The following is a 15,230-nucleotide window of genomic DNA, read 5'->3' as shown; positions in this document are numbered from 1 at the left end:
TTGATTGCATGCACTCCCCCTTCACCAAAAATCCCACAGCTACTGCCCTTCCCCCACTGCCTCTTTGGAGCAGTTTCTCAGAGCTATCTCAAGTGCCATTTCTCATGCTAGTCTTCATTTTGCCCCCAAATAAAACTTAACTCACAACTCACGTTGTGCATTTTTTTTTTTTTAAGTCAACATCATTTGTACAATACAAGGGTGAATGGAGGCAGGGTAGACTTGATGAGGGATTAAGTTGGGGAGGGCATATAGGAAGAAGTCCAGAAAGCGTCTCTTAGTGTATATATATTTATATTTGTATTTATATCCATTTATTTCATCTTTTTTTCCCTCAGGAGTGAGGGCTTCACTGGGTCCGTTGAGAATGGGTTCAGATCAGGAGGAGGCATGTTGTCCTGGAAGGCCTGTGGTTTCCATTTCATAATTGCTCTTCTCGTTAAGAAAGGTCTTTCCCTTCAAGACCTCTATGAGCTGCTGCAGTCGCTTGGCAAAGGAGAGTGCCTGGGGAGGCCTAGTGGAAGGCTGCGGTGGGGGTGGTCGTGGGGGTCGGGGGGCAGGTGGGACTGAGGGCCGGGGGCTTGAGGGACGTGAGGGTTGGGCCACGGCAATAGCTTGCTGAGAGGGAGGTGGTTGAGGAACGTGTTGGAAGAACCAAGGTGGGCGAATGGAAGGCTGAACGGAGCCAGGGCTCGCTTGGGCTGCTGGAGTAGAAGCAGGGGGAGCGGTGGGCAACTGAATCATGTGCACCGTGTTAGAGCCTATCTTGGAGGCAATCCAGTTCAGATAGGACCAGGTAGACGTGTAGACTCCGGGGCGCTTAGCTCGGGCACAGCCTACCCCCCAGCTTGTGATTCCCACGACCACATAGCTGTTTTCCACGCTGTCTTTGCACATGAGAGGCCCGCCGCTGTCCCCCTGCCCAGAAGGATACAGAAGTCACGCTCTGCCTGAGCCACGCTCCCTGCCCAGAAGGGCCGTGGCCTCTGGGCAGGTCATTTCTGCAGTCACATGGCCTCCTGCTGCCATGAACACAGGCAGTTATGGCAGAGTTTGAGGTGGTGCCAACAACTTCTCTGGGGCTGTGAGAAGGGGAGGGATTCCATGGGTTTTCTTGCGCTGATGGGGAGGACAGACAAACCCATGTGTCTGTGCACGGTTTTACGTGGGGACATGAACGTGTGTGTGCAAGTGGATTGGACCCTTTTGTGTTCTGGTGAAGAGAGGTAAATGTTCTCTTCTGGGCAGTGTTCGGAGGATATGATCTCTGTGTGAGGGTGGAAGAAAGCTCTACCTATGGTGACTGAGTCTTTGTTGGGCAGCGTATGCGTGTCACCACCCAAGCACATAGTGACTACAGGCAGTGGAAGACAGGACCAGGGAGGTTTGCTCAGGGATCCAGAAAGGAAGTGTCCACGAGCGCACCCGGTGGAGAGTTACCTGGCAGGTGTCAATCTTGCCTTCAGGGTACCCTGCGCACACATTGGTTGAACGAATGCGCCCATTGTACCATCTGGTCGAGTTACACAAGTCGAGGTCGATAAGGTCCACATGCGCCTCCTGCAGCACAGGTGATGTCCTGCGGGCTACAGCCAGGTGACTCAGTGGTCAGTAAGCATAGAAGACGTCTGGGAAAGCCCTGCCTTCCTCCCGCCACTGAGCCCCCAATGGCCTCAAATGCTCCACTTGAACCTAAGAGCCAAGCAAGCCTATGCCCCCGGCCTCTCCTTATCCACTCCTGAAGGGAAGAAAGCACAGCTGGAAGAGCACACGAGACTTGGGAGATGGAACTGGAGGAGAAGGAAGGAGGGGGACTGTGGACAGACGACAGAAGGAGGGCGGCGGAGGCAGCTGAAGAGTCATATACGTGAAGGGTGGATGCTGGCTTATGGAAGTTTGCTATGACATTAACAATTATAACAAGGACATGCTGAGCACTTACTTTGAGTCACACAGGCTTCATCTCATTCACTCCTCATAGGCACTTCATGAGTTAGAAACAGTTATTCCCCTTTTCTCCAATCAGGAGATTGGAATGCCACTTCCCAAGGTCACAGTAGGGAACCCTGGACTCACACCAAGGATTTTCGTCTCTAGACTCAAGTCCAGGACACACCGTTCACTCTGGCTGTAGGTCATCCCCTGCATTCTAGCCTCCATCCAGCCATGGACAGGACCCGCAGGACTTGGGCTGATGACTCCCTCCCATGTGCCTCAAATCTTTATTCAGATCTGGAGCCAACAGACCTACGGTGGTGCCTCCACACACAGCAGACCTGTCAGGGGCACAGGCGGTTGAAATGACCATTGAGGCCAGGTCAGAACTTCCTTTATAGCCTCAGATGCTTGGCCATGACCAGGGGTTAGGAAAACCCCAGCCTGCACTGTGGCTGGAGCAGCCAACATTGCATCCTGCCTGGAGCCCAAACCAAAGGCCAGGTACTGGAAGATGGTGCTGTGAAAGTGCTGCACTCAATATGCCAGCAAATTGGGAAAACTCAGCAGTGGCCACAGGACTGGAAAAGGTCAGTTCTCATTCCAATCCCAAAGAAAGGCAATGCCAAAGAATGCTCAAACTACCGCACAATTGCATTCGTCTCACATGCTAGCAAAGTAATGCTCAAAATTCTCCAAGCCAGGCTTCAACAGTACATGAACCATGAACTTTCAGATGTTCAAGCCGGATTTAGAAAAGGCAGAGGAACCAGAAATCAAATTGCCAACATCCGTTGGATCATACAAGAAGCGAGAGAATTCCAGAAAAACATCTGTTTTATTGACTATGCCAAAGCTGTTGACTTTGTGGATCACAACAAACTATGGAAAAATCTTCAAGAGACCAGACCACCTGATTTGCTTCCTGAGAAATCAAGGTCAAGATATGCAGGTCAAGAAGCAACAGTTAGAACTGGACGTGGAACAACAGACTGGTTCCAAATTGGGAAAGGAGTATGTTAAGCCTATATATTGTCGCCCTGCTTATTTAACTTATATACAGAGTACATCATGTGAAATGCCAGGCTGGATGAAGCACAAGCTGGAATTAAGATTTCCAGGAGACATATCAGTAACCTCAGATATGCAGATGACAACACCCTTATGGCAGAAAGTGTAGAAGAACTAAAGAGCCTCTTGATGGGAGTGAAAAAGTTGGCTTGAAATTCAAGATTCAAAAACAGAAGATCATGGCATCTGGTCCCATCACTTCATGGCAAATAGATGGGGAAACAATGGAAACAGTGACAGACTATTTTCTTGGGCTCCAAAATCACTGCAGATGGTGACTGCAGCCATGAAATTAAGACAATTGCTCCTTGGAAGAAAAACTATGACAAATCTAGACAGAACATTAAAAAGCAGAGACATTGCTTGGCCAACAAAGGTCCATCTAGTCAAAGCTATGGTTTTTCCAGTGGTCATGTATGGACGTGAGAGGTAGACCATAAGGAAAGCTGAATGCTAAAGAATTGATGCTTTTGAACTGTGGTGTTGGGAAAGACTCTTGAGAGTCCCTTGGACTGCAAGATCAAACCAGTCCATCCTAAAGAAAATCAGTCCTGAATATTCATTGGAAAGACTGATGCTGAAGCTGAAACTCCAATACTTTGGCCACATGATGAGAAGAACTGACGCGTTGGAAAAGACCCTGATGCTGGGAAAGGCTGAAGGCAGGAGGAGAAGGGGACAACAAAGGATGAGATGGTTGGATGGCATCACCGACTCGATGCACGTGAGTCTGAGCAAGCTCCAGGAGTTGGTGATGGACAGGGAGGCCTGGCGTGCTGCAGTCCATGGGGTCACAAAGAGTCAGACACAGCTGAGCCACTGAACTGAACTGAACTGGAGCCCAAGAGCCAAGGCGACTGTACCCTCTGAATCACGTGGTCCCACAGGCAGGAGAATCCCAACAGCCCTGCCATAGCAGCACCCACAGCCAGTCACCGCCCAGAGGGTTTGAACACCATGTGCGGTACAGGTGGGAAGGGGCAGACTCGGAGTGTAAGGCCAGCAGGGAAGCCCATGGAGCACCGTGGCTGGGGAGGGCACCAGCAAGCATTCGGTGGATGGCTGCTGAACGCGTGTCTGCAAGGCTTCGGTTATGTTCCCAACTTCCTTAGCCCCCACTTTTCCTTCCCACCTAAGCAGCATGGAGGGTTTCACACATTCACTGCCCTTTAGGTACAGGTGACATGGAACTAACAAGCACAAGCCTGGCTTGTTGGTCATTAAAGTGACCCTTTAAATCTATGGCAGAGCCTACAGCCTTGGAAGCCATGCAATTCCTTGTTAAGAGACGGGTGTCCTGAGACACAAAAGAGCTTTCTCAATCTCAGCACCTTGGTTTTAAATATCAAATGCCAAAAAGCCTGCAGAAACTAAAAGTCTGATGGAAAAAGAGACCAATTCCCAAAAGTACTCTTCCAGCCCCAAAGCATCTGAGTTCAAGGAAGTGGTAGGTCCAGATAAGGAAAGGTCAGAAGGAGTATCACAGGAGCCTGGGGGTTTCTTTAAGACTTGGCCCTGGAAGACCCAGGTTCAATCGCTGGGTTGGGAAGACCCCCTGGAGAAGGGAATGACTACTCACTCCAGTATTCTTGCCTGGAGAATTCCAGGGACAGAGGAGCCTGGCGAGTTACAATCCAGGGGGGTCCCAAAGAGTCAGACACAACTGAGCGACTAAACACTTTCACTTTTTAAGGGATGGGTTTGCAAAAACAAACAAACAAAAAGGGATAGAAACTGCATTAAATTCAAGGTGATTATAGAACAAAGAGGCCTTGTGTGACGTCCAGGATATAGACGGGAGCCTACAATTCTCCTGAGCAAAAGGAGAGCAGAGGTGGGGTTGAGGGTTGTTGAATGGAAACCCTGAGATCAGCCTCCCAGGGACTGCAAGAACCCCCGAAAGCTGAGGACAAGGTTGGAGAGGTGGACAGAGCAGGGAAGGGGGTGGAGCAAGAAGAAAGTGTGCGCTTGCTCTGGGAGCCGCGGCAGAGCCTCGGACACCAGCAGCCAGATAGAGGCTGACACCCCAGGCCAGGGAAGAGACTGTGAGACACCCTCCCCGCAAGGCGGCACAGACAGCGGCCCTACCAAAAGCCAAAATCAACTTTGAGGGAGGAGAAGATAGAAGACACAAAACACACTGAGGTTTAAACCCCAGGAGGCCCAGATTTTCCACCAATGAACAGATGTTCCATCAGTGAAGAAAGGAGACTGAGCGCCAATTCAGTTTCAATCATACGTTCACACCCGTGACATGACTGGTGAAAATTCACGTGCCCACCTACGGGAAGCTGAAAGCACAGCTCACGCACAGAGGCCTGTTCTACTCGGTCTTGCCCCACTGGCAGAAACATGCTGCCCAGGCTGCTGACCCACACAAAGTCACGCCCAGCAGCAGCCCCTTTCGCCGTCTACAGAGGACGCTCGCAGTAACAGCTGGGTGGGACTGACGGCCGAGGGTCGGGGGCAGAGATGGCCAGGAGGGGCCACGCGCAGGAGTTGCAGAGCTTGGAGACCATGTGACCCGGCCCTTCCATTTACAGATGGGGAAACTGAGGCATGGAGAGGGAAATCCCATCCAGAGCCCTTCTCCACCTGCTGCCTGCCTCAAGGCACGACCCCCACCTCCAGAGGCAGCCCTGGAGCTCCAGGCCCAGCCTTGACCCCATTCCAAAGATGCCGAGGCGCTCTTCTGTGCGTGCCGCCCAGCCACCCCTGGTGGCCACACCAGCCACTGGCAAGGGGCCCTGGACACGGAGCTTCACTCTCAGTTTCTCTGGCTGTGAAAGGGGACGGTGACAGGATCCACTCACAGCACAGGGCTAGGGACTGGGTGGGGCTCAGGCAGGCATCAACAGATTTCCCCTTCACCTAAGACCACGTCAGCGGGGTTTGCCCCGCCCGTACTCACCATTCTCACGTAAGAATCCCCAGCCAGCCACCCAGCATGTCTGGGGAACTCTGGGTGGGCCTGCCCTAAACTGAGGCAGGCAGCCTGGTCCAATGAAGTGCCCACAGATAACAGGAGGGGTGATCTTTATGAGAGCAATGTCGTTGGCCTCTGAGCTCGCCGAGTATTTCTCATGAATGATGATTTTCTCAACATATCTCTCCTGCAGAGGCGGCTTCACTGGCTTATTGCTCCCCCACTCAACTTCCTTAGCTCCAAAGATCAGCCTCCAGTCGGTCACTTTTCTGTGGGCACAGAGGTAAGCCAGGTCACACTGGCTGCAGACTGGCTGATGACCATGACCCTCGGAGGGCCCCATCCCCAGCAGGTCCGGGTCAACCCCGCAATCTGGTTGCCACTAGGCCCAGAGCCTCAGGGACCTTTGGCACTGAGACCCTTGGAGAATGCCCAGTTCTAAGAAGAGCCTTTCTGAAGACCCCTGCTGCGAGTTCCCGCACATACTTTTTGATCCTGAAGCAGTGAGCGGCAGTGAGCAGCCAGTGGGCGTTCAGCAGGGAGCCCCCACACACGTGGTACCGCCGGTTGTTGTGGTATGTGAAGATCTGGAGGCTGACCATCCAGGGCCAGGACCCGTGGGCAGCGTCTTGCCCGCCGATGATCCGCATGCCCCCCTGACGGTTCTGCCGGAACCGTGTCCCACAGGGGCCACTGAGGAGAGACCACAGGCACTGTCCAAGTCAAGGCCATCCCGGCGCCTCCGCAGCGGGGGGAGGAGGGCCTGAGGCTGGTCACAGGGGAGCAGCCATGGGGTCCCGGGCCAGCTGGGGTAGCCCCAGGGTGGGGGTCCAGGGGGCGCAGCTGAGCAGCGGTGCTGGGGGCCGTGCCGGGACAGGCGGCCAGGGGCTCCGGGAAATGTTCGGTGGGGGGGGGGGGGGGGGTTTTCTCCGGTCTTGAGGTCACAAGGTGGGTTCAGAGTGGCCACAGGCAGCTGGGACAGACCAAGGGCCCTAGCAGTGCGGGAGATGGCTGGGGGGGAGAGGGAGCTAGCGTGGGCGTGAAGCGGGTGACCCCGGTGGAGGCTCAGGAAGGAGCCAGAGGGGCTCGGAGCTGCAGGGCTGGGCTGGGCGGCAGCAGGAGGACAGCTGCGCAGGTGGAAGTGACCCGGGGGAGGCGTGTGGGGCGGGGCGGAGGTGAACGTTCAGGGCTCTGTGTCACCGGTGAGAAGGAGGGAGTTTCTGGGATTTCAGGATACCCTGGGGGCTTGGGAGTCTACACATGGAGTGGGGGGTCCCCGAGGTGCTGCATGAGGACGCCCTGGGATCTCTGGGGTCAGCGCAGGGCTGGGGGGAGGTGCTTCCCTGGGTCTGCAGGACTCAGTGTTCAAGAGGCAGTGAAGCCAGTGACTGGCGGGGACAGGGGCACCGTGGAAACCGGCCTGTGCTTTGCGGAAGCCCCAGAGTTCCTCTCAGGAGAAAGCTCTAGATGCCAGGGGCCTGGGGGCTCCGGGCTGAGGATGGTGGGAGCAGGGAAGGTCCGAATTGGTGATGTGGGGCAAAAGCGCTGTGAGACCCGGGGGAATGCTAAGGCCCCAGCTTGGCTTTCTGCAGAGCCGCAGACAGAGGGAGTCTGGACCGGGTCGTTACTCAGAAGACACCCTCCCCCCACCCAAGTTGTCTGACACTTACTCACACGTGGTGTTATCTCTGGTGACCACAGATACTGCCAAGACCAGCAGAATGGCAGTTGGCAGCATCTCTGCCAAAGTCCTGCCCCAGCCAGGCCTGGAAGCCCAGTGACCTCACAAAGCTTCATGGCCTTCCGACCAATCAGCAGGGTGACGTCCCACCCCCACCCTCCAGAAACCAGGCCTGGCGGTTCATGCTGGAGCGACTTCCCGACGTCTTGCACAGCCTCATGCAAACTGTAACCACGGTCAGCCCCCTGTGAGACCTCCAGCACGTCAGCAGCTCAAGGGAGTCAGGCTCTACAGACCGACAGACCTTAACCCCGTAGGCAGCAAACTCTTTCCCTCTGCCAAGGCTGTGCTCTCAGGACATTTTCTGAAGACCATTTTGACTTTCCCTAGCTTAGAACTATGAAGCCCACTTTTCTGTCCACAAAGTCTCATATCTTCTACCTGGATCTCTCCAGGTCTCCTTTCTGGGAACTACGCGAAGCAGAAAATTGTCTTCTGTACCTGAGTGTCAGGAATTCTCAGCACAGTTACCTGAATGTCATGAAATAATGCTTCTTCTGCTTGTCAGGAGACAGCATCTCATATCCCAGGACAGAAAAATGCTCAACTCACCTACCTGGATGTTAAAGTTCTACCTTCCCTGCAAGAGCGTGATGAGGTCACATCTCTACCTGCTGGAGGAGCAGTCTCAGCGCCTGTACCTGGGCACAAGGTCTCAGCTGGCCTATCTGAACGTCAAGGAGTCACTCCTCACCTACGTGACAGTCACGAGGCACCACCTACCTCTCCTACCCAAGTGTCAGGACACCGCCTGTCCTCTTTCCAGGTACAAAGCGTTTCAGATAGTCAGATGACCTCACTTATTCTACCTGAGCATCTTCTCTAACTGAATGTTCTAGTTGCGAGGTGGGTGGATGGCATCACCAACCTGAGGGACATGAGTTTGAGCAAGCTCTGGGAGTTGGTGATGGACAAGGAGGCCTGCTGTGCTGCAGTCCACGGGGTCGCAAAGAGTCAGACAGGGCTGGACGACTGAACTGACTGAATTTCTCATCTCATGTAACTTTCACATCACATCCTCCTCAACTGAACATCCAGTAGGTCGCACATATCTTACTTGCTGATGGAAGCTATCATCTCCTCCCCCTGACTGTGAGGATCTCTCCTTTCTTCCAGCTCAGGACCTAAGACCTCAGACAGGAGCGTGACTTTGTCCCATCTTCTCTACCTGAGAACCAAAAGGTCTCACAGCCTCGGAGTGTCAGGAGGTTGCGTCTCACCGCTGTGAGTGCTCTGCAGCTTCAACCGACACACAGAAATGCTGGGGTTCCCGTGTCCCCACTTGACCGCCAGGCAGTCTCCCGGCTCCTGCTGGAGGAGGTCCTGGTCTCCCTGTCGGAATCCTGAGCTTTCATATTCTCTACCTGAGCACCACGAGGTCTCCTCTCCTACGTAAGTGTCCGAATCTTCCATCTCAACCGCCTGTCTGAAGTCTTTCCTACCCTTCCTGAGTGTCTTGAGGTCTCATCTCCACTATCTGAGGGCCATGAAATCTTGTATCTCCCATCTGAGCACAAGCAGGTCTTACAGGCCCTGAGTGTCGGGGGGTCCTGTCTCCACCTGACACGCCTCATCTCTTCTGCTCTGTATCTGGAGGCCCTGCCTCTTCTCTCTGAGTGACCAAGGGGTCTCCTCTCTCCCGCTGTAGCACACGCACGTCTCGTCTTCCCTCTGTGAGCCTCCTCATCCCTGGGCATCAGGCATCTCCGTCTCTCCTGTCTAATCGTCAGGACATCTCATTTCCTCTCCAGAGTCCAGAGACATCCTCTCATGCACTTCGTTGTCAGGAAGTTACCATTTTCTCTACATGACTGTCCCTAAATCTACTCTCCCTGCAGGTCAGAAGGTCTTGTCTCTCTTATTACAAAGCCAGAACACACCTTTCATCTTTATTTACTAGGAAGTGACAAGGACTTATCCCCCTGGTGAGAAGCAGGATGATTTAATTTCCTTACTTGAGTTCAGTATTCATTAGTTCCCTTCCTGTCAGGCAAGAGGTTTTATTTTCCTGATAAAAATGCAATCGGATCTCAAGAGTATCAGCTATTTGAGTGGCAAAAGGTTTTAATCCCTGCTGCATGTCGAGGTCTCCTTCTCCTCACCCTGAGCGTGAGGGGCATTTGTCTCCCCTCCATCGGTTTCAGGGCTCTTAGGTACCGTGTCTGTTAGGGGTCTCTAACTCCCCATGCCTGAGTGTCACAGGTCTTGTTTCTGCTACTTGAGTTTCAGGAGGACTCTTGCCACATACGTAAGTTTCCAAGGTGTCTTTCTGTCTCTCTCTCATCGCAGGTGGCCTCACCTCCTCTATCTGAAGATCTGCAAGGTTCTATTTCACCTACCTGATAACTTACTTATTTTAACTCAGTAACAGATTGTGCCTAATAAAGTAATCAAAAAAGACTGAAAATATAGTTCAAGAAATGGCAGCAGGAATTCGATAAGTGATGTTACAGTTTTGACTGTTAAAGATTATCCAGGTGTTTTTACAGGATTTTGATGGGCATAAAATTGAAATGGTATTTAGATTCATGTGAATCCTGTAACAGAATGATGTAACCATTTATTTTAAATGTTAATATGTACAATTTTCTGGAAATCATAATGTTTGCAAGCTTGTTTGCAAGCTTTTTAAAATATAAGATGAAAATGTAAAATAAAAGTTTCAAAATGGAAAGGGGTACCCAGATTTTCAAAACATTTAGGGGTTATGCAATAAAAAAGTTTGAAGACCCAGTGTCTAGATTTTAGAAGAAAACTCTTGTGTGACTCTGCAGAGCAGCAGCCCCTTCTGACTCTTAAACAGGCTCTAGTCCCTGCTCCCAGACACAGTCGTATGCTGAGTGTCTCACATACAGACCTGCAGCTTCAGCTGTGTCATTAAATCTAACGGAAGAGGGACTCCGTTTGCCTCCTTCACACTGTTCTGAAGAGCAAGGGAGAGACGGGAAGGTACACGACAGTTAGGCTTCTGGGAACACAGGATGGGGTCTCAATGGCTCCTGGTGGCTTGACTCAGGCCAAGGTGGAGCTCCCAGCACAGGGCGGGGTCAGGACAAGGGGTCCCTGCTCCTGAGGCTCCTTCTCCCCGTTCTCGAGGCCCACCCTCCCCAGCCCCGCGAGCCCCTCGCTTCCCCAGCCTCCTTCCCGCCCTGGCTCCCTCTGCACGCCCCAACCTGGGCCGTCCTGTGCCCACCCCCAGCCCAGCCCCAGCCAGCTCCCGCAGATCCTGCCTCACTTCTCCCAGCCTGCTAACTCCCACCCACCCGGTTATTCTCCAGCATATGATACTCCCTCTTTCTCCCTGAGGAAGAGCAGGACCTTCCTCATCTGTTCAGCCTCAGTGCCCAGAGCTGCCCACAGGACCTGTAGGGTGGTCAGCGGTGAGGGCCACCCACAAAGTGCTCTCTGCTCCAGGCTGCAGACAGCGTGCTGGTGAGACGCTTAGGGCCCCTGAGGGGATAAAGCTGGGACATTCTGAGGTCGTGAGGGGGCAGGAGGAGGCAGGGAGTCCACCATCCGGAGTGAGAAAGTGTCTGCCCAGAGGTGCTGGGAGGCTGCAGCTCACTCAGCACCACGACCCTCTGCCATCCCACCACCTGCTCCTCTGATCAAGGCTTCTCTCGCCAAGTCCCGGTCTTAAAGTTTCTGACTCATTTTCTGAGGCACTGAGGTGTCTTCTGACCCGTGGGATATCTGTCTTCTCCCCAGGACCCAGGGTCAGTATGGTAATGCCATTTCCACGCCATGATCCCACTGCCATGCCTGCTGGACTGGCCCCCAGGTCCGAGCCCAGTTCCAGCCAGACGCAGGGTCCCACATGCGGCTCAGAGGAGGCTGACCCGCAGCTGCCACAGTGCTTGGGCTCAGGGAATTCAGAGACCCCCCCCTGTGCCTCCACATTCAGACCCTCCCAGGTCCCCACTTCCTTCTAGGCCACTTCTGTGGACGACCACAGTTTCCAACTTGAAAATGAAGCCAAAAATGTGAAAATATGAAAATTAGAAATTGTGGGGTTTTCTAGACAGATTGCAAGCCTCTCTCAAGGACCCACTGCCAGTGGTCACCATCTCAGCCTCACAAGGGCCTTTGCCTTCCCGAGCAGGCCTTCCAGACATCCACCTGCTTCTCAGAGCTGCTCTGCCTTCCTGCCAGCCCTGGGTAAAGACACCTGAGCCCACTCCCCTCTGCACACAAGGCGTCACTCCATCCACGTTCTTATCCTTCCCGGCATCTTCTCGCTTCCCTGGAGGCATCACCCAGGCCCCATCCTGAGTCGAGGTCTACAGTTGCCATGTGTGATGTTCACACTCCACCTTGACCCAGTGTGGCGTGGCTCTGCACGCACTGCCCTCCTAGAACCCCACCAGGTGCCCAGCCGGTCTGATGGCCCGCCTCCATGGTTTCTGGCCCTCTGTCAGACCTCAGCCACGCAGCCTCCACCTCCCACAGCTCCCTGTGGGTCTCTTCTGTCCACTCGCCTCACCATACCACCCCCTTCACTCTTTGAGGTGCCCCTGCCCTTCCTGGGAGCTACCACCCTCCCCACCAGCTACCACACAGGCTTGGCCCCATCAATGGCTGGTGGCAGCTGGCTCAAGGGGAGATCTGAACTTGGGCAGGAGCTGTTGGGGCAGGAGAGCACAGGCAGACAGGAGAGGGCTCAAAGACAGGAGCAGCAGAATTTAGGGACACCTGGACACTGGCGGGAAAAGTGGACAGAGGCTACGGAGGATACCCGGACTTCTAGCTCAGGAGGGGTCATTCGCTGGGCTGGCGAGCAGAAAGAGAAGCTTCCAGTTCAGGAAGCACGGGCTCAGGCCCAGCACAACTCGGAGAGAGCGAGGCACAAAGAAGCCAGGCACGCGGGTATGGAGGTCAGCAAAGAGACCAGGTCAGAGACAGGACCCGTGGGTCATCGGTGTGAGCGGCCAGACGACTGCTGAGGGCCAGGGAGGTTTGTGTGACCTGCCCAAATGAGGGCAGAGTCTGCGCTTCCAGTATCTCCTCAAGTAGGCAGCTGAGAAATGGTTTCATTTCTTATAAATTTATTACATAATAATATTATAATTATTATCAATAATAATAATATAAGAAACATAGATCTCTGTGGGGTGTATCACAACGTCAGGGTCAGGAGGCCTCGGAGCTGGAGCAGGGGGAGAAACCCCCCAGGTGGAGCTCCGTACAAAAGGAGGGGCGAAGCGGAACTGACCCTGTAAAGTTAAAAACCCAAACTGAACGGAACCAAAACCCACAGGTGAGTGAGACGAGTGTGTATGTGGCAGTCTGTTACAGTGACTGCTGCCGTGTGTGTGACCTGGTCTGTTGGTGAAAGGGTTACTGGGTGTGAATCTGCCCAGGGCATGGGGCCGGTGGGCCGGGGCAGGGCGGGTGGGCACAGACCGGCGTGCCAAGCCCCTGGGCTGTGAAAACTTCTGTTTTCTGGGTTTTTTCATTTTTATTAAAAAAAGCTAGAAATATAAACAGAAACTCGTGAGTGACGTGGATGGAGCTTAGTCCAGACTCCAAACCCTAGGTTTAAAAACGTCCCGGGCCCCCCACCCCACAGGTCATTGCTGAGTGTGAGGAGTCACAGTAAGGGGGGCTGGGGTGCCCACTGGGGTCTTTGCCTCTCCCCAAGGCTCGCAGTGGCCTGACTCTAGGGGTGCCCCTATGATCCCCCCTAGAAGCCCAGAGAGGGCGGAGCACTGCCTCCAAGGGCCCTTGGGGGCCTCTCCCAAGCAGCAAGGCTTCACCAAGAAGGCCCACTCAGGCTCCGCGAGGCTCTGGAGGGACAGGCTGGGCAAACAGCAGGTCCCAGGGTGCAAGACGACCTCTGACTTTCTTTGGAAGTGGAGACGGGGTGCTTTCACAGGCACACACCCATGCACGCACCCTGTGCAAGCTTCCGAAGCCCCCACACTAGTCCAGAGTGGCCCCTTGGGACCACCCTCCAGTCAGGCACACAAGGGGCTCCAATGCACTCAGTCGCACCCCGAGTTTCACACACTCGCACATGTGCGCACACACACACAGGGCGGAACTGGCGACTTCAGGTCTGAGGCAGGGAGGCTTCTCTGCTGTAGTCACCCAGCAGCGCGGAGAGGAGGCTAGACCCCTGCTGGGGGGGGACCCTGTGAGGGAGACGGCCGGGGGCAGGTGCCAGGGCCCTGCGCCCACACCCGCCCTGGGCGGCTCTCCCAGGCCGCGTGACCGTGCGAGGGCCCACAGGAGTCGCCGCCTGCCGCCCCTCCTCCACGCAGCACCTGAAGGGTCGGTGGGGAACACCATAGCTCAGCGAGGGGAGGGGGCCCAGCTGGGCCCCGGGGCGGGTGCGAGGACCCTGGCCAACCCCAGACCAGCTGGAGCGTCCCCTGCCCCATGTGGGGTGGCAGTGGCAGTTGAGGGGCCAGAGATGGAAGACTGGGCAGCCGCAGCGGAACCGGGGGCTGGAGGGGAGGGGAAGGGAAGCTATTAAGGACAGAGATATTTGTTCCTTTTCTTGTTCCAAATATAGAGTGGATTAAAATATGCAAAACAGGGGGCTCCTTGGCCCCCAACCGAGAACCCCAATGTCTTCCCCCCTCCCCCCGAGTCACCAAGGTGTGTCTTGACCTCGCATGCTGGACTAGGTTACCCCCTCTGGGAAAGTAGCCACCAGGAGCTCAGCGGGAGATGGTCAGGCTGGAGCACCCCGCCCCCGACCCCCTCCCGCTCCAGCCCCCCACGGCCCGCGCCCTTCCTGACCGTGTGCTGGGTGGGGCTCGACGGCCTGGGAGGGCGCTAAGCAATGTACAGGGCAAGTCTCCGAGCGACAGCGAACAGGACGATTCATGCAACATTCCTGGCCCGGGCGCCGGTAGGGTGGGGGCTGGGGAGTGGGCCGAGCCCGCAGCCCGGGGGCGGAGGGGGGCCCTGCCCGCAGGGCGCGGCCGGGGCGTGGGGAGGGAGCGGGGGGCGTCAGCTGCCGTCCAGCTGCCTGAGCGCGCGCTCGATGTTCATGCGGTGGCCCACGCGCGTGACGCCCAGCTCCACGAAGTCGTCCTTGGTGAGCGCCGGCAGGTGCGCGCCCTCGATCTCGTGGTCCTCGAAGCGGTCGCGGTGTTCGCCCAAGTGGATGCTCTCCAGCCAGTCGCCCACGTCGAACTTGCTCCAGAGTTGCAGGGGCTTTTGTTGGAAGGGCCGGCGCGGGCTGGGGGCCCCGGGGCCCGGGCCGGGCGCTGGCGAGGGCAGCGGCGAAGGCGAGGGCGAGCGGCTGCGCGCGCTCACGCTGCGCACCACGAAGCGCACCTCCTTCGGCTCATGCGGGATGGAGAGGCTGGACGACTTGAGGATGGTGGGGGGCGTGAGGCCGAAGGGCCGCCCCGCGCCCCCCGCCCCCGCCCCCAGCCCCTCCACCCGCTCCAGCGACGCGGGCTTCACTGGGCTCGGGGCGCGCCGCGCCACAGGGTAGCGGCCGCCGGGCCGCACCGGGTAGGAGGCCCCGCCGCCCGGGCCCCCAGGGCTGCGCTGCTGCGCTGAGATGGTGCTCAGCTCACCGAGGCTGCTGAAGAGCCT

The 15,230-nt window shown here is 55.6% G+C and overlaps 2 protein-coding genes and 1 long non-coding RNA gene across 6 annotated transcripts in view; 1 reads left to right on the top strand and 2 right to left on the bottom strand.

Moving 5' to 3' along the window:
• Nucleotides 1-277: 277 nt before the first annotated feature.
• Nucleotides 278-7,710, bottom strand: ACR (acrosin). Of its 2 annotated transcripts, none has more exons than XM_024991336.2 (5): nucleotides 7,607-7,710; nucleotides 6,419-6,625; nucleotides 5,918-6,201; nucleotides 1,441-1,586; nucleotides 278-918 (listed from the first exon to the last, which is right to left on the bottom strand). In XM_024991336.2, the coding sequence occupies exons 2-5, from the start codon at nucleotides 6,580-6,582 to the stop codon at nucleotides 379-381; spliced, it is 1,134 nt and encodes a 377-aa protein (XP_024847104.1). In that variant the 5' UTR covers nucleotides 6,583-6,625; nucleotides 7,607-7,710; the 3' UTR covers nucleotides 278-378.
• A 54-nt stretch (nucleotides 7,711-7,764) lies between these two features.
• On the top strand, nucleotides 7,765-10,281 carry LOC132345374 (uncharacterized). The gene is made up of 3 exons (XR_009494729.1): nucleotides 7,765-8,439; nucleotides 8,790-9,065; nucleotides 9,963-10,281. It is a non-coding gene; the product is annotated as an uncharacterized lncRNA (long non-coding RNA).
• Nucleotides 10,282-12,698: 2,417 nt separating this feature from the next.
• Nucleotides 12,699-15,230, bottom strand: part of SHANK3 (SH3 and multiple ankyrin repeat domains 3) — a 50,782-nt gene continuing 48,250 nt past the window's right edge. For 2 of the 3 annotated variants that reach the window (XM_024992891.2, XM_059886312.1), the window contains one exon: nucleotides 12,702-15,228. In XM_024992891.2, the coding sequence (XP_024848659.2) occupies nucleotides 14,634-15,228 (595 nt within the window). In that variant the 3' untranslated portion in view covers nucleotides 12,702-14,633. Of the gene's footprint in view, nucleotides 15,229-15,230 lie in introns of all 3 variants that reach the window. The other variant, NM_001371021.1, reaches the window with a different exon arrangement.

The sequence above is a fragment of the Bos taurus genome, chromosome 5, assembly GCF_002263795.3.
Source record: "Bos taurus isolate L1 Dominette 01449 registration number 42190680 breed Hereford chromosome 5, ARS-UCD2.0, whole genome shotgun sequence".
Lineage (NCBI taxonomy): Eukaryota > Metazoa > Chordata > Mammalia > Artiodactyla > Bovidae > Bos > Bos taurus.
This window is presented reverse-complemented; position numbering and strand designations above follow the sequence as displayed.